Source organism: Miniopterus natalensis, chromosome 7, assembly GCF_054644295.1.
Source record: "Miniopterus natalensis isolate mMinNat1 chromosome 7, mMinNat1.hap1, whole genome shotgun sequence".
Taxonomy (NCBI): domain Eukaryota; kingdom Metazoa; phylum Chordata; class Mammalia; order Chiroptera; family Miniopteridae; genus Miniopterus; species Miniopterus natalensis.
Genome location: NC_142087.1, coordinates 69470161 through 69494382, shown reverse-complemented (window position 1 = coordinate 69494382; position 24222 = coordinate 69470161). Strand labels below are relative to the sequence as shown.

Here is a 24222-nt window from a genome sequence, read left to right as displayed (position 1 = left end):
ACCTCCCGCCGCCAGGAGGAAACGGCGCGGCGGGAAAGCCCGGGGCAGGCGCTCCGGGCGGGACAGCAAACGTCCCGGCCCCGGCCGTCAGAAATCAACTGATGACAGGAAGGAAGCGTGTTAACCCCTCTGCCCCCCCTTCCCTCCTCCCTGGGGGAGAAGCAGCTCCTCCTCTCGGTCGGGCGACCCTGGTGCAAAACGCGAGCAGCCGCCGGCTTCGCGCACCCTGCCCTCCGCTCCCGGCCCAGGACAGAGGCGAGAGGGAGGGCGCAGCGCAAAGCCGAGCCCAGCGTCGGGTAGGTCGGCGTGGCCATCCCGAGCCACGACCTGGACCCGCGACCCTCGCTGGGCGCCCCACTGACCTTGCAGCCTACGGGGCTTGCCCTCCGCACCCCAACTCCTAGCCTGGTCCCCCAGCCCCACAAAGCCCGGAGCCCCTGTGCCGTGCGCAGGTGGCGCAAACGCCCCCGCCCTCTGGCGCCTCCTGCCGGGGAGAGGGGCGGCGGCGGGGCCGCGGAGCAGCCGGGCGCAGGGCGGGGAGCGGGCGCCGGCGCCGGGAAGAAGCCGGGAGCGTCCCCGATGGTGCCGCCGCCTCCGAGCCGGGGAGGAGCGGCGACGGGGCAGCTGGGCAAGAGCCTGGGTCCGCTGCTGCTGCTCCTGGCGCTGGGACACACGTGGAGCTACCGCGAGGAGCCCGAGAACAGCGACAGGTAAGCGCCGCCAGCCCCTGCTTGGTGCACGCCCGGCGCTCGGGGTGCAGGCGGCGTCTCCCGCCTCCGCTGCGACCCGCACACGCTCGCTCCGTCCGTCACGGGCTGTGCGCTTCACTGCCCCGCGCGACGCTAAACTCTGCCCCCGGTTGAAGCCTCCGCGCCCTCGGCCCGGGCTCCCCCCGTCCGTGATACTCCTGCCGCGCGCTCCTGCGGTCCGCCTCTTCAGCCCCTGCCCCCCGGGGTTGGGTTCGCCCGGTGGGACCCTCGCCTGGCCCGCCCCCGCCCCCGGAGTCCGCCGGGCGCCCGGGCTCGGGGACCTGCGCCTGCTGGGCGCACCGGGACGCGGGGCCCCCAGCGCGCCCTGGCGTGCGCTCCCCCGCGGAATCAACGACTTTGCCTCTCTGACTCTCTCGTAGAGAAGTCTGCTCAGAAAACAAAATCGCCACGACCAAATACCCGTGCCTGAAGGCTTCGGGCGAGCTCACCACGTGTTTCAGGTAAGCCCGGGCTCCACCGAGTCCCCGCAGTGCGCCCTGGCTGCTGGGAAGGAGGGGGTTGGAGGTGCGCCGGGGGACCCGGGGCCGCGGGGGTGCTGGGAGAGGCTGGGTGAGTTCTCTGTGGTGCAGACCTTTGTGTGTGTTCCGGGCTACAGCGACAACGGGCGCGCGAGAAGTGTGCACCTAGAGGCTGTGCCCTGCGATGCAGAGGCTGTTGACTGGTTTCTGGAATACTTGCGTGGTGGCTGGAGGGGAAGACGCTGAAAACTCATAAGGAAAGTGGATTGGATTGTGGTTGTAAGCAGTGAGGCAAAGACGAATGACTGCTTTTGTATTTTGTTTTGTAAACACAACGTCAAGTAAATACTTGGCCCTCAGCTGCCTTGTGACCTTCTACCAGGACAGAGTGTAATACTGCCGGGGCCTCTGTGGGCAAAGGAGTGGGGAGAGGACTGGGGACTGTTGATACGGTTGTGTTGAGTGAAAACAAAACACGTCGAGATTGTTGAGCCACAAGAAGGGGAACAGTCTCTTTCCTGAAACATGGCCCGCAGCTCACCTGGGTGCTTGTTAAAACTAAGCCTGGATAGAGTTAGGGAATCTGTAGTTTGGAAAAACCTCCCCAGGTGGTTCTTTTTCAACAAAAGAAGGGGGAGGCACTGTTCCCTGCTTGCAGCTTTTTGGAAGTGAGGGTTGATGTTTTTCACTGTTGTATTCTTGGCTTGTTCCCACGCTCTCCCTGGATGGAAGAGGCATGCCCCCATAAGCGTTTACTAGTTGCCTGCTTTTTAAAGGTGCTGTGGAAGATACTGGAATCCCCCACTCACACCGGACTCCGTCTCTGTCTTTGAGAGGCATACACTGTTTGGGGTGCTGAGATAAATACTGAGTAGTACTAGGTGACGCTAGGACTCCCAGAAGTGAACCAAAAGAAAGATTTACTATTTATAATGTCAGTGAAGGAATCGACCATAATGTTCTCAGCTGTAAGAAACCTTATTTCATGTCTCCACAAGCTCAGGTGTAAGTGGTTTCAAGGCTGGTCAGTTAAGTGGTACAAAGGCACAGTCAGCTATATCATGTACCATGCTTTAAAATCTGTTCTTGGCGGTGAAATGACGACCTTTTAGGTGAATTGACAGTAGCTCCTTGGGAAGGGCTGCCTTCTCCCGGACATGGGTGGTGAACACTGAACAATACGTGAGGGTTGGGAAAGGGGGAAGTGTGTTCAGTTGTCAGGTAAAGACTAGAAGAGGTTAACTGGGTAAGCAAGGTCACCCAGCTGGTGAAATGACCTGGTGGGGCTGGCACCAGAATTGTTTGCCTGGTTCCAGTCCTGTGTTCCATCCACACAGCCACAGTATTTGTTCAGACACATTGTTTTCCTGTCACAAGTATGAAGCCTCTAACTTAATGTGGAAAGTGTCCCTGAGATGGTTTGCTCACTTGCTCAGTCCCTGAAGGTCAGACTGCACGTAAATCAGTGACAGTTACAGGATGCATGTCCAATTTTCAGAAACCATGGGTGCCTGATTAGTGTCCTAAAGCTCATTTCATTTGTTAGGCTGTTACTGTCATTTCCCCCCCCAGATTTTTAAAACAGCAGGGTTTCTTTCACACCTAGACTCACAAGAGACACTAGCAGTGTCTTGATGTGTTTTCACTAAGAGGAACAGGAAAGGATGTTTCCAGCTGGAGAAAATGGTCCCTGTGAATATTAAGTTATTTGGATTTAAGTTACTCCCTTTATGGGAGTCGAGAGTCCTGTGTGTACTCCATAGGTTTTATACTACTTCCATAATTTAACTTTTTCCTTTGCATTCTCCATTTTCTACTTCAGGTTTTTAAAATATTAAGTTATAAATAACATTAAGTACACAAATCTAAATTCTGTGGTTACATACGTAAACACCCATGCAACCTCCACTCGGGAACAATACAGCATTTCCAGTACTCCAGACGGCTGTCGCATGGCATCCAATCAGTACACCCCAACAAAAGTCAGTAGTTTCATAAAGACAAAGTTGGTTGGCAGTTGCTGCCCCCCACTTTGTTTTGAATCCTGCGAATGGAGGAATACTGTGTGCCTTCGCTTGAATTCTGGTTGTCCTGGCTCTGTAGAGATCTTGCTAGTTAGACTGGTCTGGAAACCAGCCATGTGGGCATCACCTGGAAGCTTGTTAGAGTCCTGGACCTCTAGAACCAGAATCTTCAGGTTAATGATGTGCTTTAAAGCTGGGGGAGCTTCTGCTGTAGAAACCAGGGTCCTCAACCTGGGTCATGGTGCAAACCCATCTAGATAGATCCTCAGAGGAACATGGAGGCCTCTGCAGATGGAGCACATCCACCTTGAGCCAGACTGAGAATCAGCCTTCCAGGAAACTGGCTCTTCAGCTCTTAGATGGCCCTTAATTAAGCTGTAAGTACAGCAGCAAAGCTACTACTCTGGGAATGTGACCTGATTATGTAGAGTCCCACTGTTTACCACATGTCTTTTGGTGAACAGCTTTAGCACAAGAGAAAGAACTTCTTGAACTTGTTGATAATGACTTAAATCATTGATATGGAAGATGGGTTTAGTACTAAAATGAGTATGGTAGATGCAATAAATCTGATATCCTACATGAAAGGATATGGAGATGAAAAGATGGGCTGAGAATAACCTTTGTTCTGTGCTTTCCTTCCCCTGCACATCCCCACATGGCTTCATCTAAGCATCTTTCCACTTTAGGCTTTTGTAATATGGTAAATAACGACAATTTGAGGATTATGTATTCAGCACTGCTCTATGTGCTTTACACTTATCTCTAATTTTCAGAGCCACACTGTAACATTTGTGTTCTCAGTTTTACAGAGGAGGGAACCCAAACTCAAAGGGATTAAGTAAACTTGCCCAGAGTCAGAGTTAACACATGTGAGAGCCAAGATTAAAATCCAGGTTTGTCTGACTTAAGCCTGGGCCCTTTCCTCATCCTAGAGGTATCTACAGATGAGGCTGAACTTTCCAGAACTTGGGACCTAAGTAAGGAAGATTATAAACTCAGGTGACTGGAAATTCAAAAGACAGTTCCATAGAGAACTCCAAGCATCCACCATGACCGTAGTGGTTCTGAATTACCATTGCCCTTAAGATCTGTCTTAAATAATTGACTCTGTAATATCATTATACACAGAATTGGTTCATACATGTAGAGCTTTCCTTCCTTATGGGATTTTTAACTTAATCACCGGATCCCTGTCTCTACAGACTCTCTACCCCAATGTGCATTGTGCCAATACCCAAAACTTAATGAAGTCGACTTGTTGAATGAATGCCCATGACAGCTGAACAAAAGTTTATATTGGCATTATCGTCTGACATAGGGCATATTCTCTTCCAGCTAAGATTTCGGGGTTGGTGTATGACCTAGCTGAGTTCATTTTAGGCAAACCAAGCATATGAAGCTATCATGGCATTCCTCCTCTTGTGGCTATTAAAGTTTTTCCCCTAAGCTGACTCTTTTTCTCTGACCCAACCATGCAGTTTGAACAAAAGGTTTGAGTTTACTTTCTTTCAACTTTATTGGTCTCATATCAATAAAATGAGACGTTAAAGGCTTTTTAAAAATAAAAATAGGGAATACATAATGTTATGTGTAGGAAATGTTAAATCCAACTTTTATTGAGTGAGGCTGTGTCTAAAAACATACTAGTTAACTTTTTTGATTTACTGAACATCTATCATGAGCTTAAAACAGTCCTAGAAAATGAGAAAAGAATAAGTTGCAGTCCCTGGGTCTGTTTATAGACCCAATTTTCAGATACGCCTTTGAAACTGTAACCAGCACACATAGTACACGTTTGAGTTCAAAGTCATGGAGTTCATACTATACTACCAATGATGGAGAGATTCAAGCATCTAGGAACGAGTTTATAGGTAAGAAGACAACATTGTGTTTTAACATGGCTCTTTAACATAGCGTGTTCAGTGTTTAAGTTGCATTAGGTACGATTTTCAGCTTTGGGGGTTCATGGACCTCCAAGTGGAGGCCGTCGGCTATATTTATCCAGGCAGCGGTATCTTACTAGGCACTGCTTTTGCTCAGGGTCATGTCCCCATAGGAAGTAATCACACAGGGGTGCAAAACCTCCCACTTTTCTTTGAGATAATAGGATTTGGCAACATTGTTGTATTAAATCTTGGAAGTTAATGTGAGATTTCTACAAATGTGTTTACTTGGAATTTGGAGGTTAAGAAGGTCACGTAATTAGAGCAGCATTGCCAGATTGAGAGCATCGGACTGTAGCTAAGGCTGTGCTGGGGGAAAGGCTGGAGGATGTCCTATCTGGTAGGTCACCGCGTTCCTACAGAGAGCTTTGGTAACGTCAAACACAGTGATCGAAACTCATCTGGGTTTGCGTTCCAGCTCTGCTAGTGTTGTGACCTTGAACAGTTTCTTAATCTCTCTGCTTTCGTTTTCTCTTTTGTAAAGTGAGGATCACATTAGTATTAAAGCTATAGGGTTGCCTTGAAGCGGAGACGAGTTAATATATGTAAGAAATACTCAGACTGTTACCTCTTGTGATCCCTGCTGCACCTCCCTACATCTGGCGTGGTGTGTGCACATAGTAGATGCTCCATGGACATCTGAGTTTCATTTGAGTTTTGGGCTTTGCAGTAGACATTTTTGAAAGTGCAAATTCAGAAACGGTGTTTATGTACAGGTCACACATCAGTTGTCCCTAGGTGCCTTTCCAAATGCAGGGTGGCCCAGACCAGGAAAATGACAAAGAACGTATCTTTGCTTCCTGCTTTCCACCTGACTACTCAAGGCACCCTACTCATATGACCATAAGGCCAGGCAGAGGCAGAGTTACCCCATTTTAGAGGATCTTAGACGTTGATCCCTTGCCTAGGGTCATGAAGTCTTATTGGCAGAGGCAAGAAATCAGATCCTTAGGTCCTCAGCCCAGTTCTGGTCTCTTCTCTGCTGCCTCTGTCCTATGCCCCACATACCTTACGACAGGCCCCCGAGGGCGGCTCTGTGAATAATGGTTGGCTCATTTTAGGGCGCGTGGTTCCCCTCTCAGAAAGCATTTGTATTTAACTGTCGGTACCCTGACGTTGAGGAGGAAGTAGTAATGAATGTTGTGAAGAACAGAGCAGGGGATAGGTGGAGGTGGCTTTGTGCAGAACTACCCAAGTCACAGGCCTGTTGAAGGCAGCCTGTTTCCCTGTGCTGGCCCTGTCTCCTGTTGGACAGTCGGCCTGCTGAGGGCCTGAGTCATCTCTCCCCCTCATGCCCGGGCAGTTCTGCATACATATTGTCAAATAATCCAGAGAATGAATAGATGAATGTTACAAGGAAATAATGAGATTTGACTTGAATCCGATCACCGGCACCTCTGAGACACGGCCATGGTCTGCATTGTTTCCCATCTGGCCTGCTTAACATGAACTGCTGGTTTGGTACAGGGCTGATTCTGGCAGCTCTGGCTAGCTCCACGAGCTTGCTATGTTAAATAACACCTGAAGAGGAGGTGGCATTCCTGCATTGTGACGATTGCCCTGTAGACACTGGCTCTGATGGGGAGGATGATAGTTTTCAAGGGGATCCTGCTTCCTCCCACAACCTATTTTTTTTAAGCTGAAGAACAGGTGTTAGAGGAGGGAAGGTAGCTGGCATTGGCCAAGGCAGCCTCTGATCACTTTTCACTCATTCTTGGAGACACAACACAGTGTTAGGAAACGGCTCACAATTGAACTCGCCACAAAAGGCTGTGCTTTCACTGGTGTGTCCTTTGAGCCTGGGTTCAGTTGCTTACTCTCATTGTCCCTGAAGTAGTTGATGCCTGACTTCCTACATTAACTTCACTTCATCTTTTCTGAGTGAAGCTGGCCTGGGTGCACCCAGAAAAAGCAAATGCGCTTTTTCTTTGTTCTAGAATACCCTCTCTCGTTAGGCAAAAGCTTGCATTTCAATCAGTAGTTTCTGAGTCAGTGCCTTCAGCTTCCGAAACCACCTACCCCGCTGCTCAGCAGGACACTCACTTTTGTGTGTTGGGGGGCTGCCTGCGCAGGGCATGGCAGAACACCCGGAACAAAGGTCTCCGCTGGGTTTCAGTTTACTTTTCCATCCTCCAAATAAAAGCAATAAACAGCTGTAACATCTGTAGCTCCTCTTTTGCCAAACTAGGTTCTTCCTTTTCCGTGAAGCCATTTACCAGTTTTAAAGTTTCGCCAACAATTTTCTTTCATTTACTCAACAAATACCTGTGAGCTTGCTGTGTGTGCCAAGCAGTTTCTACACACTTGGAGTACATCTGTGAATAGAGTAGATAAAAAAACACACAACTCTGTTATGGAATTCATGGACTTTAATTCCACTTATCTTTCAGTAGAAGAACTCTGAGCCAGAGATGACCTTTGGGACATTTTTAAGAAAGTTGTTTTTGGCACACATCTGATTAATGTCACATTTGGGGGGCTAGGAGCTTGAAATTTCCTGTGGCCCAGCTGTATTTCAGCAAGAGAAATCCCACAGGTCTAAACAGGGACACAAGAACCCAGGGATGTGGGAACCAAAGATTTCTTTCTGCAGAGGTGCTAGCAAGAAATTACCATGTGCCACAGATTCCTTCTAAGCATTATTGGAATGTGAAAGCATTACTAGGAGGTGGTGAATTCTCTGGCCATGTGCCCTGACAGGTGGACAGTGACATCAGAATTGGCCCACTTGGTACCTCAGCCAGTTCACCTTGTATTTTCCTAGAGTAACTTCTAGCAGAGTGCTTGCACCTCCAATGTTGCCTGATTTCTCCTAACGATCCATTGTAGATCTATTGTCATAAATGCATTGGGGCCTTCTGGATGATTTGTTTCCATCTGAAACACCTGTAGGGTGTTTGCCTCTGAGCAGAGGAGTGCTTTAGCTTCTTTCCAGCTTCAAGGTGTGATCCATGCAAGTCAGTAGCAGATCTGAGAGAGCTTGGCTGGGCCTATATATTGCTTCCTTGTTTATGGTGGTAGAACATGAACTAGACTTCCTATGCCCTTGATGATCTCAAAAACTTGAACCCCATCCGTTCTCAGCCTTCATTCTTAGCCTTTCTCTCTTGGCTACTCCTGTGGGGTGTCTTCTGTTTAACCCTGCCAGAGTGAAGCCCCCCCCCCATCTTTAGTCCTCTGGGGATGGCAGGGGTAGATGTCAGCCTGAACTGGTCGGAAGCCACGAGGGCCCTCTGCACTCAGATCTGGCCCTGGGAGTTTGGTGGAGAGAACAGGAATTGGCAAAGGAGGCCCCATGGCATGTTTTTATACAACCCATGATCTATGAATGCTTTTTACATTTTTAAAAGGTTGTAAAAGAAAAGTCTATGCAACTGAGACCTTATTTGGCCCCCAGAGCCTCAGATATTTACCACCTGGCCCTTTGCCAACCTCTAAAGAGACATCTGAATACAAAGGCCAGGAGTGGATTTCTCTGCCAATATGTGATCTCGTCCACAGGTCTGAGTCCTCAAGAGGCGACTTTGGGGGGCGTCTAATCAGCTTCATCTTTGGGTCCTTTGCCTATGTATTGCCTCACTCTATTAGTGGATCTCCTGGCCTGGGTGAGCATCTTTGGCCGTGCCTTGGTTTGCTGATCTCTAGGAATCACTTATTATAGTTACTGTTGAGATGGAACTCTTTCGAACCATCATCCCTAAGTGACACACTAAATGGACATAACTTGTCAGGACGTTAAGGAGCTGGACTTGACTGCAGCCAGTTAAGTATTAACTCACTGCTGTTCTGCATTCCCAGGATAAGCCTTGCCCTCCCACCTTCCCTAATTCCATATTTAATTCCTGAACTTGCATATTGATCATCACATGCTTGTATGGCTCGAAGCCACCCCTCCATAAACTTCATGTTAGTTGTGAATTTCTGCAGGGGAAAACTCATATTCAGAAACATATATTTTGAGGAACATCTAGAAGAAGTCATTTTCAATGAAGAGTATCCTAAGAGTGGCAACATTGTTTTTCCTTATATGGCTAAAAAGTGTCATACCTTACTACAGTTGCTCTATGTACAGTACAGGGTGGGCAAAGTAAGTGTACAGTTGTGAGTACATGAAACAGTATATATTAACTATTTTCCATATGAACAACTGTAAATCTGCTTCTGTCCCACCCTGTGTATCAGTACTTAAACTTTTGAACTTAAACTCCAAACCGCCTTTTCACAATGCCAACTTTTTGTTTTCTAGATGTTTTTAAAAGATTATTGAATTTATTGGGGTGACATTGGCTAATAAAACTATGTAGGTTTCAAGTGTACAGCTCTACAATGCATCACCTGTATATTGTATTGTGTGTATCACACAATGCCAACTCTTGCTCCATGAAAGATGGAGAGCCCTAAATAGTGATGCTTCCTGCCCCTGAGATGGGGAAAAGGTGAAGGAAAGAACTACTTAATAGAAATATTTGGAGGGAAGAGAGCCAAGTCTGCTAATGGTATTTTGGAGGAGAAGAAAATTCTTGGAATACACCAGTTGACATACGAGGGATGTTAAGATGTTGTGGGGTGTGACAAAGAGGAAAAATAGGGGTCTGAAAATCTGATGAAGAGAGCATCCTATGGATATGAAGTTGGGCAAAAAAGTTTGTCACGTGGGAGCTTTTGACCTTGTTCACAGCCATTTTTACTGAATTAGTTAAACGGAGCTTAAAGGCAAACTAAGCTTATGTAGATTGACAGACACATTTTCTAACGTCTTGCATGCATGTGGTCAGCACTGTTTCTTTGGAGGTCAGGATGGATATATGCCAGTGCTTTGCCTCCAACTGACCCCTGTCTTTGTTTTCATTAGCATCGCCCTTGACAATGTGTTCGTGTTTCATTCTGAATTTTTCCTATAGAGAAATGGCTCACAGTTTTCGTGGTGAAAAATTGTATGGCAGAGTCGAGGTTGCCTTCCTAGGAACCCCCCAGGACCACACAGACTGTTCATAGGAGGAAAGAGCATTCCACAATAGTGCACCGGAGCCTAGTTCTGGCAGGCTCCGAGAGGTTGGAAGAACCTGGGATGGAGCATCAATGGGATCTTTTGAGTAGAGCTTGAAGGATTTTATATTTCAATATTAACGTACATATGTTAGTTTTCTAGAGATCACTCTGGCATGCTCTGGCCTAATTGTGTGGACATAAGGAAAGATAAATCGTATGCACAAACCCCATGCTTAGTGGAGTTAGGTGGAGGTCACTTAGGCAACATTTCTATCTGGAATACAGCTGAAAAAGGAAGGAGACAACCCCGGTCAGTATGGCTCCGTTGGTTGGGCTGTCGTCTTGGGCACCAAAAGGTTGCCGGTTTGATTCCTGGTCAGGGCACATGCCCAGGTTGTGGTCTCGATCCCGGGTAGGGCGTGTGCAGGAGGCAGCCAATGGATATTTCACTTTCTCTCTCCTTCTCCCTCTCTAAAAATAAATTTTAAAAATCTTAAAAAAAAGGGACAGAGGGAGGGAGTGTTGAACAGCAAAGCAGAAGTCACAAAGGAAATAGATATCACAGAAGACTTTTAGTAGCCAAAAACAGATGAGAAATGTCATGTACTTTCCTTGTGGATGAGTCCCCTGGTCGCCCTATGTGTGCGGGCTGGCTCTGCAGAAACCATTCTAGCTCCTCACACGTTCTCACTCAGGGTCTCTGAGCAGGTCTGTGGCCAAGCGGGGGCCCTAAGCCGGACAGTCTGACTCCAGAGCCTACGCTCTTAACCACTGGGCTCTTCTGAAAGACCTGATAATTGCGGTTACCTTGCCAACCACAGGTTTACAAGAGGCACTTAGAAGAGGGAGGGAGGGCAGCTAGAAATAGGGATGGCAATCCCCTGGTAATGACTGGTGGAAACCTAAGTTGGACAAGTTATCAGAAGTAGACACAAGATCCTCCCTCCCCCTGTATTAGTTTGCTCAGGGTTCCTAAATAAACTACCATAGACTTGGGGTGGTTAAACAACAGAAATGTATTTCCTCAATTCTGGAGGCTAGAAGTTGAGATCAAGGTGCAGACAGGATCGACTCCTTGAAAGGCCTCTCTCCTTGGCTTAGAGATGGCTCCCTTCTCCCTGTGTCCTTGCATGGTCTTTCCTCTGGCCTTGTCTGTGTCCTAACTTACACTTCTTATAAGGACATCACCTCATTGGGATTCATTGGATTAGGGCACATTCTGATGATCAATTGAAAGCCTCTATCTCTAAGTACAGTCCCATTCTAAAGCACTGGAGTTAGGACTTCAACATGTGAATTTTAGGATAATTCAGCCTGTAATATATCCCCCTAAACTAACCCTCTCTCTCTGACTATGTAATTAAGGGGACATTTTTCATCCACACTTTAATCCACTATGGTACTCCTGAGCCATCCAGTGAAATTAAAGTACCTTCAGCAATACCACTGGAGAAGGGAAAGGATTAGCTCGTGTCTAAAGTGGCATAAACCATAATGTTTGTGCTGTTGACCTCCATGGAACCTCTCTCCCCAGGGTGGTTCCCAATGGTGAATATAACCTGTTCTAGCCCCTTACAGTGAGATTTCACATTGAAATTGCAGATGCTCGGGCTCTACTGCAGATCCACTGAATTAGAATCTGCATTTTAACAAGGTTCCTGAGTGTCTCCCCAGGAACCACCCTGGGGAGAGAGGTTCCATGGAGGTCAACAGCACAAACATTATGGTTTATGCCACTTTAGACACGAGCTAATCCTTTCCCTTCTCCAGTGGTATTGCTGAAGGTACTTTAAATTCCGAGCAGCGCTTCCCTGATGATCACTGCATCATTCCCGGGCTCGCTCACTCTCTTGGCTCATCTTTGCTTCCTGTTTGTAAAACTGAAGGCAGCGAGTCACAGCCTGGACTGCACATTGGAACCACCTAATGAACTTAAAAAAATAAATAAATAAAAAAATCCCAGTGTTCAGGTCAACCGCACCAGACACCAGAAGCTCTGGAGGGGTGGGTGCCAGGCACCAGGGGTTTTTAAAGCTCCTTGCACGATGCCAATATGCAGCCAAGGAGGAAAACCTTGGAGCAAAAAGGGGTTAGCGGCCTGGCCTTCTGTGCCCCCTAAGCCTGTGTCCTACTTATGTTTAACAGTTGATCCAGGTCCATGCCCGTTGACAGGAACGTGTACAGCTAAAGCCTGTATTGGTGGGCCCTTGGAAGCCTGGGGCTCCCATCCCTTGTCTGCTAGGTCCTAGTCTTCTCCTGGCATCTCCTTTCTACTCTGTGAGGGGTGGTTGGAGGGCAGTCAGGGGAGCAATGAAGTGGGCCGAGGTGGATCACAAAGGGTAGAGAGAGTTCTGAGTTTCCGAAGCGGATCAGCTCTAAGTCTCGTGGTGCGAATTCCATCACTTTTCATTTCCTATTGCTGGCTCTCAGCTTGGTGTCTTTAGCTACTAAGTGACCTTAAGTGCATTTTTAAAAAATATTTTGCTTTGTTGCTGCACTGCATGGCTTCTCCCAAGATATAAACATGGCTCAGCATATTATAAATGAAAGCTTTTCAGTGTCAAGCTGTGTTTTTCTTTCCTTGCAAGCAGCAAACACAAACACACTTTTTCCCACGTAGTGTGAGAGAACCTATGTGCTGGCCTGGAAGTCTCCCGAGGCTTCCCCTGTGCTAACTGGAAGAACTTCTCAACCCCCAGCAAACCTAAGGCTTTTTATAGGTTTGCATTAACTTGAAGCAGCATGAGACGGTGCGCTCTGCGGTTTCACTGTGTAGTTATCATTCCAGTGCTCTACTTACCATATGGCTTGAAACCAAGCAGTCCCGAACATGTCTAATGTATTGCATAGTTACATATACAGAACTGCATCTTTTGAGTGTAATAACAGCAATTATGCTGATTAAATAGAAATAGAAATTACTATAAATCCAGAAATAAAGGAACTGTCATTGCATTTCGGGGATGGATGTGCCCCTGAGGTTCTTACTGAGGGATTTCTCTGAATTGGAGGTTGGCAAGATGTGAAGCGGTTCATAAGTGATCTGTTTTGAATGCTTTCAGAGTTTGATAGCATAATGAGTGTGGCACCTTATTTGAGCGGAAGTAATAGGAATGGGTATTTAAAATCTATTTTTAAGTATTGACTTTAGAGAGAAGACGGAGAAGGGAGGGAGGGAAGGAGGGCAAGCAAATGAGAGGGGGAGAAATATTGATTTGTTCCACTTTCTTATGCATTCATTGGTTAATCCCTATGCATGCCCTGACCAGAGGTCGACCATGCAGGGGGATCGAACCCGCAACTTTGGCAGATCAGCATGATGCTCTAAGTGAGCTACCCAGCTAGGGCTGGATATTTAAAATCTTAAGTGAAAGCATGAAAGGATCCCAACAACTTATTCCACACCTCTGCTGCCCCCACTCTCAAGTCCTTTCCCAGAGACCCCTTGTGTTTGGGAACCGCATTTTAGATCGAGGCAAACCCAAGAATGATTATCTGTGGAGGGCACATGCAGGTCAATGACAGGGTGCTCAAACTGGAGGTGCCTGGCCCAGGTGGTAACCATGCCGTCTTAGGGCAGGAGGAGGTTGGGGCCTTCACACACCTGGAGCCCTTTCTGGGCAGCCAGGGCTGGGTGGGTGGGGTGGGGAGGGGATGCCCACTTTGGGAAGCGCCAGTGTAGACCACCCCCCTTACCTATCCAGCTCTGTTCAAGCCTCATCTCCAAGTCCAGCCTCTTCAGTGAGTCCTTCCTTGGCTGTTTAAGACATAATTTTCACATCCATTCTTGAAAATATGATTTATATCATCTCAGGACGTGTATTTATCTGTTCACTCATCCACAGCTTGGCTCTGTTGCATTGTCTTGACATTGGTATGTGCTTGTGTGTGTACCTTTGATGTGATGCAGCTTTTGTTTTGTGAAGCCCAGGGTGCTGCTGGGATCATGTTTAACTCCCTATGTCCCGGACAGATGAGGGTGTCTTCCACTCTTCTTAGTACTTTACAATTGAGGGGCTTGGCTCCTGCTGGAAACTGCCATAATTGACGAGGGGAAAACACTTTTATTTTTTAAAGAATTGATAAAGGAAGGTCATGCTTTCCAGTTCTGCAAGGAAAGGGGCACAAAAAAAGACGTCCTCCCTTTTTAAAACTTTACCTTTTGTGATGAAAGCAATACTTGCTCTTTGCACGTCTTATACCTGGCAGTGTATGACTTAGAACAGCGGGTCCTTCCTAACCTCAGCCCTCCGGATTGACTGCCGAGGGACTGGATGCATTTTTCCTCACCTTTCCATATCTGTACAAACACACATACTTGTAGATACTACTTATAGATATGGGATTGTTCTGCAGTTGCTTTTTCACATAACAATGGGTAAGGAACACTTACTCATTACACAAAGCACTAATTCACTTTTGCAGCACAGTATTTTATAGCATGGTATTTCACTGTATAGGTGCATCATAATTCATCTCTTCCCCGGAGAGCACTTTATAAGGTAATTGGCAGATGCTAAGGGGGCCCTCCCTGATTTTTAGGGTTCAGATTTTAAACTGCAGGTGCAGATTTCAAATATATTCAAGTTTTAACTAAATGAATCGGTAAAAGAAAATCTAGTGCCACCAGATAGCACATTGGTCTGGAACCTTTGATATCTGGCCTTTAGGATCTATCCCTGACACTGCCATCCTAGAATGTGTGGCTGTGGGTCCCCATGACCCTGTGACTCTCTTGGGAGGGGCACTGTGGAGTTCCTTCTCGGTCTGGAAATGTGAACACAGCAAATGAAAGCGGGTTTAGTTTATAGCCAGGGCTCTTGTTTGACATAAGGAAGACCATCTTGATTGTGAAGATGTTGTGGGGCATTTGGAAACTTACCTATAATCTGCCCTAAAAACAGGACAGCCTTTCGTGAGCTGTCAGCTGCACCTCTTCAGTGCCTTTGGTAGTTTTTCTTACCCCAGTTATTTAAAGAGGAAAAAGAATGCCTTTTACTCTCCAGATACATACTTCTGAAAGCCAGCTCCTCTGTGCTGCGAGCACATGCTGGGTGAGCACAGGAGCCGTCATTTCATTCTGCAAAGGGTGAGGGACACCCCACCCTCACCGGCTTGCTTTGCTTTCTTTCAAGATGTGCTTCCCAGGGAACGGCAATGACAGTGAGATACCACCAGCTTCCTCACTTAGGAGGACCTGCACTCCCATGGTGACTTCCCTCTTTCTAGAAAGGGGAATCATTTCATTTGGGGAGACTCATGAAAACAGAGTGGGAAGAAAAGGGGACATCAGCTGAAAAGGCTCATAAAATTTCTTTCACATCTTTTATCCTAACAGGCTTAATACTTGTATTTGCAAAGAAAATTATTACAAACTTATGTTTGAGCATATGTGTCCTTTTGAATTGACTTCTCCAAGGGTCCTTGGAAAGAGTTCATGTGCTGCAGTCCCACTGCCCTGGTCCCATCTCACTGTCCTGGCTGTTTAGGGAGACGGTGGAACAGGGCAGTCAGCTCCGTAATTGAGACAATAGCCTTTTCTTTTCTTTTTCCCCCAGCCAGTTACCCACATAGAAGGATGAGGCTTCTCTTGCATTATCCAGATAATTATCAGATTTCCCCATCCTTTCCCGTGGTCAGGCAGCCTTCGTTTAGCAGAAGGATGTCCCAGGCGAGTCTTGCCTTGTCAGCAGGCTCCTCATTGGTTGAAGCCAGATTCTTTCACTTTGTCTGCACATTCACCTGCCTTGTCTGCATTTCAACTTGTTTCCTTTGAACGAGTTTTAAATGAGGTTGGGGTTATAATTTGATGAATAGTGAATCTTTACTGCAGCCTTTGTTTTTCATTGGATTTTACTTGCATCCTAAATCACCCATTAAAAAGGTACAAATTGACCCTTCTATGAAGATAAAGAAAAGCTGGCCAATTTTCCCTCAGAACGTGAATCTGAATTATGAAACTCTTAAATACGCTCTAGTAAGGAGAAAGTCGGTTCCCATCTGCTCATCAGCAAGATTGTGCACCATTTGCTTTATCTGTCCCTTTTTCGTTTGGTGATGTATTCTAAAGCAGATCCCAGGCATGATGGCATTTGACCACTACATACTTCAGTACTCATTTCTAAGAAATGTGGAGTCCTCATACAGTCCTCATACATTACCAAAATGTCATTTTTACACCAAAAAACACAAAACAATGTTTTTCCCCAAATGTGGGTTGGTTTTGTGAAGTTATTTTTATTGAATTCTATCATGACAAGTGCTCCTTCTTTCACCACTAATGAGTAATCTTACATTTTTTATTTTAATTTTTTTAATTGATTTTAAAGTATTTCCCAGAGAGAAACAATGAGTCATTGATCAGCTGCTTCCTGCATGCCCCCTACTGGGGATCGAGCCTGCAACCCAGGCATGTTCTCTGACCAGGAAACAAATTCCGATCTTTTGGATTATAGGTTGATGCTCAGTTGCTGAGCCACACAGGCCATGCTGATCTTATATTTTTAAAAAATATGTTCTTATTGATTTCAGAGAAGAAAGGAGGGGGAGAGAAAAATATTGAGAAACATCGATCTGCTGCCTCCTGCACCCCTCCTAGTGGGCATCGAGCCTGCAATCCAGGCGTGTGCCCTGACTGGGAATCAAACTGGCAACCTCCTGGTGCATAGGACAACACTCAGCCAACTGAGCCACACTGGCTGGGCTGATCTTGCATTTTAACACGTGTGCTTAATTCTGAGAAAGTGTCTGGAGTAGAAACTCTGTACTGTACACTAGCTCTGTCTGTAGCAGAGCAGGAATCTGGGGGAGGTAGTGGCCCAGGGGCAACTACTGGATTGACTTTCACCATAAGATTATGAAACCTTAACCCTAATAAGAATATTTCACCTCAAAGGCAGTTCTATACATTTGACCCCCAAGATAATACCATACTATAGATGGGGGTGTGTTCTTAGACTAAAATGTAATTTCAAAAGGGGAGGTAACTTTATTTTTATACTTATATTTAGGGTCCTTTTGTTTTTAATTGAATTTATTGGGTGACATGGGTTAATAAAACTACATAGATTTCAGCAAGCTGGTGTTGCTCAGTGGTTGAGTGTTGACCCATGAACCAAGAGGTCACCGGTTCGATTCCCACTCAGGGCACATGCCCGAGTTGCAAGCTCGATCCCCAGTAGGGGGGCATGCAGGAGGCAGCCAATCGTTTCTCTCATATCGATGTTTCCATTTCTCTATCCCTCTCCCTTCCTCTGGCTCTAAATATAAAAATAAAAAAATTACATAGATTTCATATGTACAGTTCTGTAATACATCTATATATTGTATTATGTGTTTACCACCCCAAGTGAAGTCTCCTTCCTTCACTGTTTTCCCCCCCTCCCTCTTTTCCTCTGGTAATCACCATACTGTTGTCTGTCTGAGGGTTGTTTGTGTTTTTAGGGTTTTTTTTTGCTTAATCCCTTCACCTTTTTCACTCAGTCCCCCCAACTGCCCTCCCCTCTGACAGTTTAGTCTGTTTTCTGTATCTGAGTTGGCTTCTATTTCATTTACTTTGTTCATTAGATTCCACATATAAGTGAAATCATATGGTACTTGTCTTTCTCTGACTGGCTTATTTCACTTAACATAATGGACTCCAAGTCCATCTGTGCTGTCTCAAAAGGTAAGAGCCTCCCCCCCTTCTTTTTAGAGCCAAGTAATATTCCACTGTGTAAATGTACCACAGCTTTTCTGTCCACTCATCTACTGATGGACGCTTGGGCTGCTTCCAAATCTTGGCTATTGTAAATAATGCTGCAGCGAACATAAGGATGCATATTTTCTTTCAAATTAGTGTTTCTGGTTTCTTTGGATATATTCCCGGAAGTGGAATTGCAGGGTCACAAGGCAGTTTCATTTTTCATATGAGGACCCTCCATACTGGCTTTCACAGTGGCTGCCCCAGTCTGCCTTCCCTCCAGCAGTGCCTGAGGGTTCCCTTTCCTCCACACCCTCGCCAGCACTTGTGTGTTTTTGTTGATAGCCGTTCTGATGGCTATCTCATTTCAGTTTTAACTTGCATCTTTCTGATTATGAGCATCTTTTCATATGTCTCTTGGCCATCTGTATGCCCTCTTTGGAGAAGTGTCTATTCAGGTCCTTCGCCCATTTTTAAATTGCCATATCTTCTCCGTCTTGGAAATGAGCTCGTCACAGATCCTGATCAGTTCATCATTTTCTTTCGTCTTCTACTCCACAGCCTTCTCCAGCGAGTGGACACGCATCTGCTTCTTCCTTAGGCTTGCCTGGAAGGGCCAGCGCCGCCACCTGGCCTTGCTCTGGACCTGGGCAATGTCCTCCTTGACCAGCCAGAGTTTCTCCTCTGCCTGGGCCTTCAGCGCTTGGTACCTCTGGCCTTCCTCCTCGATTCTGATGATGTAGTGCTCAGCGCACTTCAGGAATTCTTCATGTGGTCGCCTTTGATCACCTGCTTCTGTTTCTGCAGCAGCTTGAAGAGGTCAGAGAATGACTTTTCCACGGAGCTCAGATCCACGGTCAGCTGATCTTTTTGTTTCAGAATGTCTTGGATCTCCTCTTTGCCAAGGCCCTGCTGTTCATGAACCTCCTCCATTGTGTGGTACATGAAATGCTCATCCCTGTCTGACCTCCCATATCTCCAGGTTTTTCTGGTGTAACTCCTTACACTGGCTCCTCAGCTGCAGATTCTCCAGTTCACCTATACTGCTAGGTCCAGGTCCTTCTGGCTGTCCTGCAGCATGTCCATGATGGTGTGTCCCTAGGACTGAGGACACATGGAGGTGGGCCCAGCACAGGATGGTCTGACACTCTCAGGAAGTCCAGGTCCACCAGCTTGGCTTTGGGTAGGCTTCTCAAGGAAGGTGCATCAGCATCCTGCATATTGCTGGTCTCAGGGCCACACGTGCTGGTTCTTCGGGAACAGGTCGAGCTTGAGGTATAAGTCAGGGCTGACTCCTTAACCAGGAATGTCCTGAACTACTCCTGGTAGTCCCCGTAGGCCCTGGTGCCTAGAGCCTCATCTGGGTCTCGGAAGTTCTCACTCAAGTCTATAGTTGTCCATTTTAGGTCCCTGTTCTATTTTGCTACAGTACTCAAACAATTTGTAGCATATTTTGTCTTTTCCTGACTAGATGTAAGGGCAGGGGTCAGGCCTGTCTTATTTTTGTATCCCCTGTAGCATGGTGCCTGGTCCATTTTCTGTGCAGCATAAATGTTTGTGGAAGGGTGAATGAATCCACATGGTTACTGTATAGTAAGATCATCCTCTGAAACAGAGCCAGGTTTATTACTTGTGGAATTAAATTTATACTTGGATCTATTGCAGATATAAGGCAGTTTATAATATATGAAATATGAGAAGATAGCATAAATTAAAAAGACAAAAAAACCAAAACAAACCTGGAGTCTTAGAGGGAGTCAGGATTGAGAGTAAAAATGTATGCCATTAAGGCGCACAGACTTGCAACGGGGGAGTCATTAGGCTCTGAGCTTTCTAGCAGCCAGGGAGAAAAGATGTTACTAGGGCCCATATGGTAAAATAGCCAAGATTAGGACAACAGCTGTTCTTCAGACCAAAGAGAAATTTCACCCAAGGGTCACGGTAAAATAGAGCAATACATAATGTGATAACGGTCATCCCTAGGATGGGGGTGGTCGGTCATCCCTAGGATGGGGGTGGTAAGTTTCCCATGGCAATGACCTTCAAATATAGAGGCCTGCCGACCTGCCAAGTGCATTGTGGTTAAGGCCCATTGATGGGGCCCAACATGATGCTGTCCCGGCTCTACATGCCTTATGACGGTTGCTGCTGCTTTGGTTTTCGCCACTGCCTGCTTCAGATTACCTACGTGGGTGGGGGCAGGAAGGGAACACATTTTGGTGTTTGTAACTTTTTTGGAGCTGGCTTTTATTGCATTATTGCTTATCTGCTCCTGCTAATGGGACATCTTTGAGGTCCCGCTCCTTTCCTTACAGACTTCTCTGTCCTGTCCTTCTGCTCCATCCCTGGGTCTGCTCCACACTCCCTCTAGCAGCAGCAGCATCTAGCTTCTCGTGCTCATCTCCCAGACAGTATTCGATAAGTCTCTTTACTCTGGATGGGCCAACTCCTGAATGCTGGGCGTTCCTTTAACTCAGTAGTGCTGCTGTATGTTCACAGCCACTGGGATTGTAAAGAGAAAGAAAACAGATGAGAGCCCAAGGAAGTGATTTTTTTTTTTTCTTTCCCCCTTGGCTTTGTAGGAAGAGGAATATAAGTCTCTTGATGTGGGAGGTGTCCACATACAGTGAGACTACTCAGCAAAACTGTATTAGAAGCCTTCCTGAGAGTTCCATAATCCTGGGGGGGGGGGGGGTAGACACCCGCAGGTGAAGTTACAGTAGATCTTAATTACTGCTTGGTTTTCCCTATAAGGAGCTCAAAATAAAATTGGTCATTAAAGAAAGCAGTCATTATTCTAGCTGAGAAGCTGCACTAAGATACTTTATTTAGCACCCTGGGTAGCGTCCAACACGGAACACTTCCTGCAGGATCAGCTTTAAGACCACAGGTCGGATATAACGCAGCAAGCTAATTAGAGAGGACCGTTTCCATCACGAGCTGCCACTGCTGGTGGTGAGGCCTCCCCTCACTGGGAGCTAGAACACTCGGGCAACAAAAGTTGCCGGTGATACTTGGTTTGAGCAGCTGGCTGACTGGCGTTGGGTTCTTCCCTTCAGCATTCTTATAGTCCAAGCTGCAATTTATCTTTGGGTTTTTATTAGCCCTCGTGTTTCCACTTTATCACCTACGGCTTTTCATAAAGCACAGTGTGTACAAGAGGGTGCAAGTGATAGTCTTGGTAGAGATAAAAAGCCTTTTGAGCACAACCTGGATGTGATTAAATACTAGATTTGCTCGGGGATGTTTAGGTTCGACAGCCCTAAACTCCACCTTTTCCCTATGGGAGTAGTTATTTTTATAACATAATTGTTCTACAAGATTCCTTAGAAATGTAAGTAGTGTATAAAACAAAAGAAATTGTTAAATTTTTCTAGAAGTGCCAAATATACACTTAATAACATAGTAATTATGATCAGAAATATTCTTGATCTTTTCATGATAATCATTGTAAGTAATGCATTAAACACTTACGGTGTCCCAGTTGCTATATTGAGCAATATAGATGATTTGCTTGAATGTTCTTGGCAATCTTAGGAGTAACAAACTTTTATTCCTCATTTTACAGATGAGATACATTAAGGTTTTGGCTTGGCCAGTGACTTTCTCCAAGTCACATAGCTCATAAGGGGAGGAACTGTAGTGGAACAGTGTTTCGAATTTTTATAGCTTATTCTTTATTCACTTCCTAGAATTTTGTTCTCTTACCAACCATCTACTGCAGCATAATAAGCCCCCCAAATCTTAGTGGCCTAAAACAATGATTTTCTTGCTCATGGTTCTGTGGGTTTGCAATTTGGGCAGGCCTCATGGGGATGGTCTGGCTGTGCTCCATGTGGTGCTGGCCCGGGAGACTTAGCTAGAGCTAGAGGAACCAAGATGACCTCACTCAAGTGTGGGGCCTTCGTGCCGACTGCCAGCTGGAGTGTCTCTGTTGTCCTCCAAGTGACCTTTCTCTACCTGCTCCCTCACCATTTGGCAGTCTAGATGGGGCTTCCTTCATGGTGGTATAAGTGCTCCAGGAACACTGAGATGGAAGCAGAGGTATAGAAGCTTTGAAGCCCTAAATTACTGAAGACAAACTAGCACAGATCACTTTTTCTGTATATTATTGATCAAAGCAAGGTACAGGGCGAGCCAGATTCGAGGTGGCCTGTACAGAGGAATGAGCAGATAAGCTTCACTGTAGGCTCTAAACACCACCCTCTGAACCACAAACCTTCACTTGACTTTTTCTCTCTTGACTTCTAATGTCGTGTGGCTACTGTGATTCTCTGCACAGCCATTCCAACCGCTTCTTTGCTGCATCTTTTTATCTGTTTTTGAGAGAGACAGGAAGAGAGCAAGAGAAACATCGATGTGAGAGCTAAGCATGGATCAGCTGCCTCCAGCATACCCCCTCCCGGGGATCAAGCCCACAACCCAGGCATGTACCCTTGACCAGGAATTCAACCAGCAGCCTTTCAAAGCATGGAACAATGCCCAACCAGCTGAGCCACACAGGGCTTTGTTGCATCTTTCCCCGCCTCTTAATTTCTGTACAAAACAGCAATTTGTAGTCCAATGATGCCAGCAGTAATGCATTTATTATTTACTCTTAAGGCATTTATTTATTAAAATGTTCTCTGCCAATATTTCACATTAGCTTGAGATTCAAATTGGTCTTTACACTGCTCTACTGAGGTCTCCACCTCAATGTATCACATAAAAACACCTTCCCCAGCAATCAGTATTACCAGCATCCATATGGAGAGCCCATGGTCAGGCTCTTTGTTCCCTAAGTGAACCAACCAGGTTTTAATACTGCTCTGCTACAAGGTAAAAGCTCCTAACTCAAACTTACTGGAAAGAGTGAAACTTCTGCAAAGAAACCAGTGAGTTCTCTAAGAATAAAGGAGTATTGTATAGCTGAGCATGTGATTTGCAGTGAAGAACTCGGATGTTGCTCTGCTAGTCCAGGCTGTTACTCTCCCTGTTCCTCCAGTGGGCCCCTTCGTCAGGTGTCCCAAAGTAGAGATCTTTCTCCAAGTCTTCGGCGGTAAGGTTCAATACTCACCTGCTACGTCGGTTGGGCTGCTCCGCCAGGATTCCCCGCACCACACCCACGCCCGCCTCAGGGGTTGCAGTAGTTCTGTGTGTCGCAGTGGGCCTCGGGAGCTGACGTTTCTTCGGTGTGTGCAGAGCAAGCAAGGGGGGGGCCACTGCGGTTTCTTGACCTTGTCTGGCAGCTACAGGGTCAGTCTTGCATCATAGTTTGCCTCAAACTTCTTGAACCCCCGAATGAATGCAAAATTGTCCTGAAACTTTCCTTTTACTAATCTGTCCACAGGAATTTTTAACACCCATCCTTCTACAACCTGCTTGTATTTTGGAAGTTCTAGATGTTTTCCTGTTCTAGCTTCGCTTGGAATTTCACTTCAAGGCAGTGAAGCCAGGGAACAGCAAGTCCATAAACCCACAGTAGGCAGCCCCTGAGCACAGTTCAACCTTTCAGATTCGGCTGCAGGGACTCGTTGATCGAGGCCAGCGTGTCATGCCGGCTTAGGTTTCACTGGTCACTGATCTTGAATATACGTTCACTGTCATCTTCAGCTTTTTTAAACTCATAAAACCATGTCCACTGGCGGGCCCGGCTCCGGTTCTATCTTCTCGTTCCATGTTGTCTATTCTGAGTAAAGACAGTCCCCATGCCCACAGCTAAGTGCCTTGTTACTGTTTGCACCTGTCCTTTTGAGTGTCCAAGCTTCACTCTTCTCTTGCTAGAGCTCTTAATCTGTTACTCCAAACCTGCCCCCTGCCAGCCTTGTCATTGCTGCCAAGAGGGCCCCTTAAACCTGCTGTCTCAGCGAGTATTGATGGTTTCTTAGCTCTCCTCCTTTCCCCATCTCATCCAGCCCATAACAGCCTTGGCCGGTGCCCTTTCCTCCCCTCCCCTCTCATGCCCAGGCTTGTATCACCTCACCCCTCACTTAGCCCAGGGCTGAGAGTGATCGCCCCTGGGCCTTATCTTCCCCTACTCCACTCCTCCCATAGCCGCTGGTCTTCGGAAAGGCTCTTAACGAAACCTACATTCTGTCCCTTCCCTCGAAGCCTGCCCTCCCGCCAGTCACCTCTTGCTGCTGGGTGCCTGAGCCGCTTTCCTGGTGCTTAGGACCCTTCAGCGGCTGCCTGCCTCTCCCAGACGGAGGAATAGTTATGTGAGCATTCTTCACAGCCAGCCGCCGTGTGTGGCATAGCTTTAGAGTGCCAGGCTTGGGTTTAGATTTTTTTTAGATTGATGTGGGATCATGGGGTGCCTGGCATTTAGCTGAATGTTTTGCTAAGGAGGAGACAGGTGGATCTACCTTGAAGTAG

General features: G+C 46.6%; 1 protein-coding gene and 1 pseudogene across 1 annotated transcript in view; one reads left to right on the top strand and one right to left on the bottom strand.

Moving 5' to 3' along the window:
• Positions 1-579: 579 nt before the first annotated feature.
• CCBE1 (collagen and calcium binding EGF domains 1) overlaps positions 580-24222 on the top strand; it is a 181569-nt gene continuing 157926 nt past the window's right edge. Inside the window, exons 1-2 of the mRNA XM_087819137.1 lie at positions 580-710; positions 1130-1210. Coding sequence (XP_087675263.1) covers positions 580-710; positions 1130-1210 — 212 coding nt within the window. The remainder of the gene's footprint in view (positions 711-1129; positions 1211-24222) is intronic.
• LOC148092792 (microtubule-associated protein RP/EB family member 1 pseudogene) lies at positions 18419-23454 on the bottom strand (annotated as a pseudogene).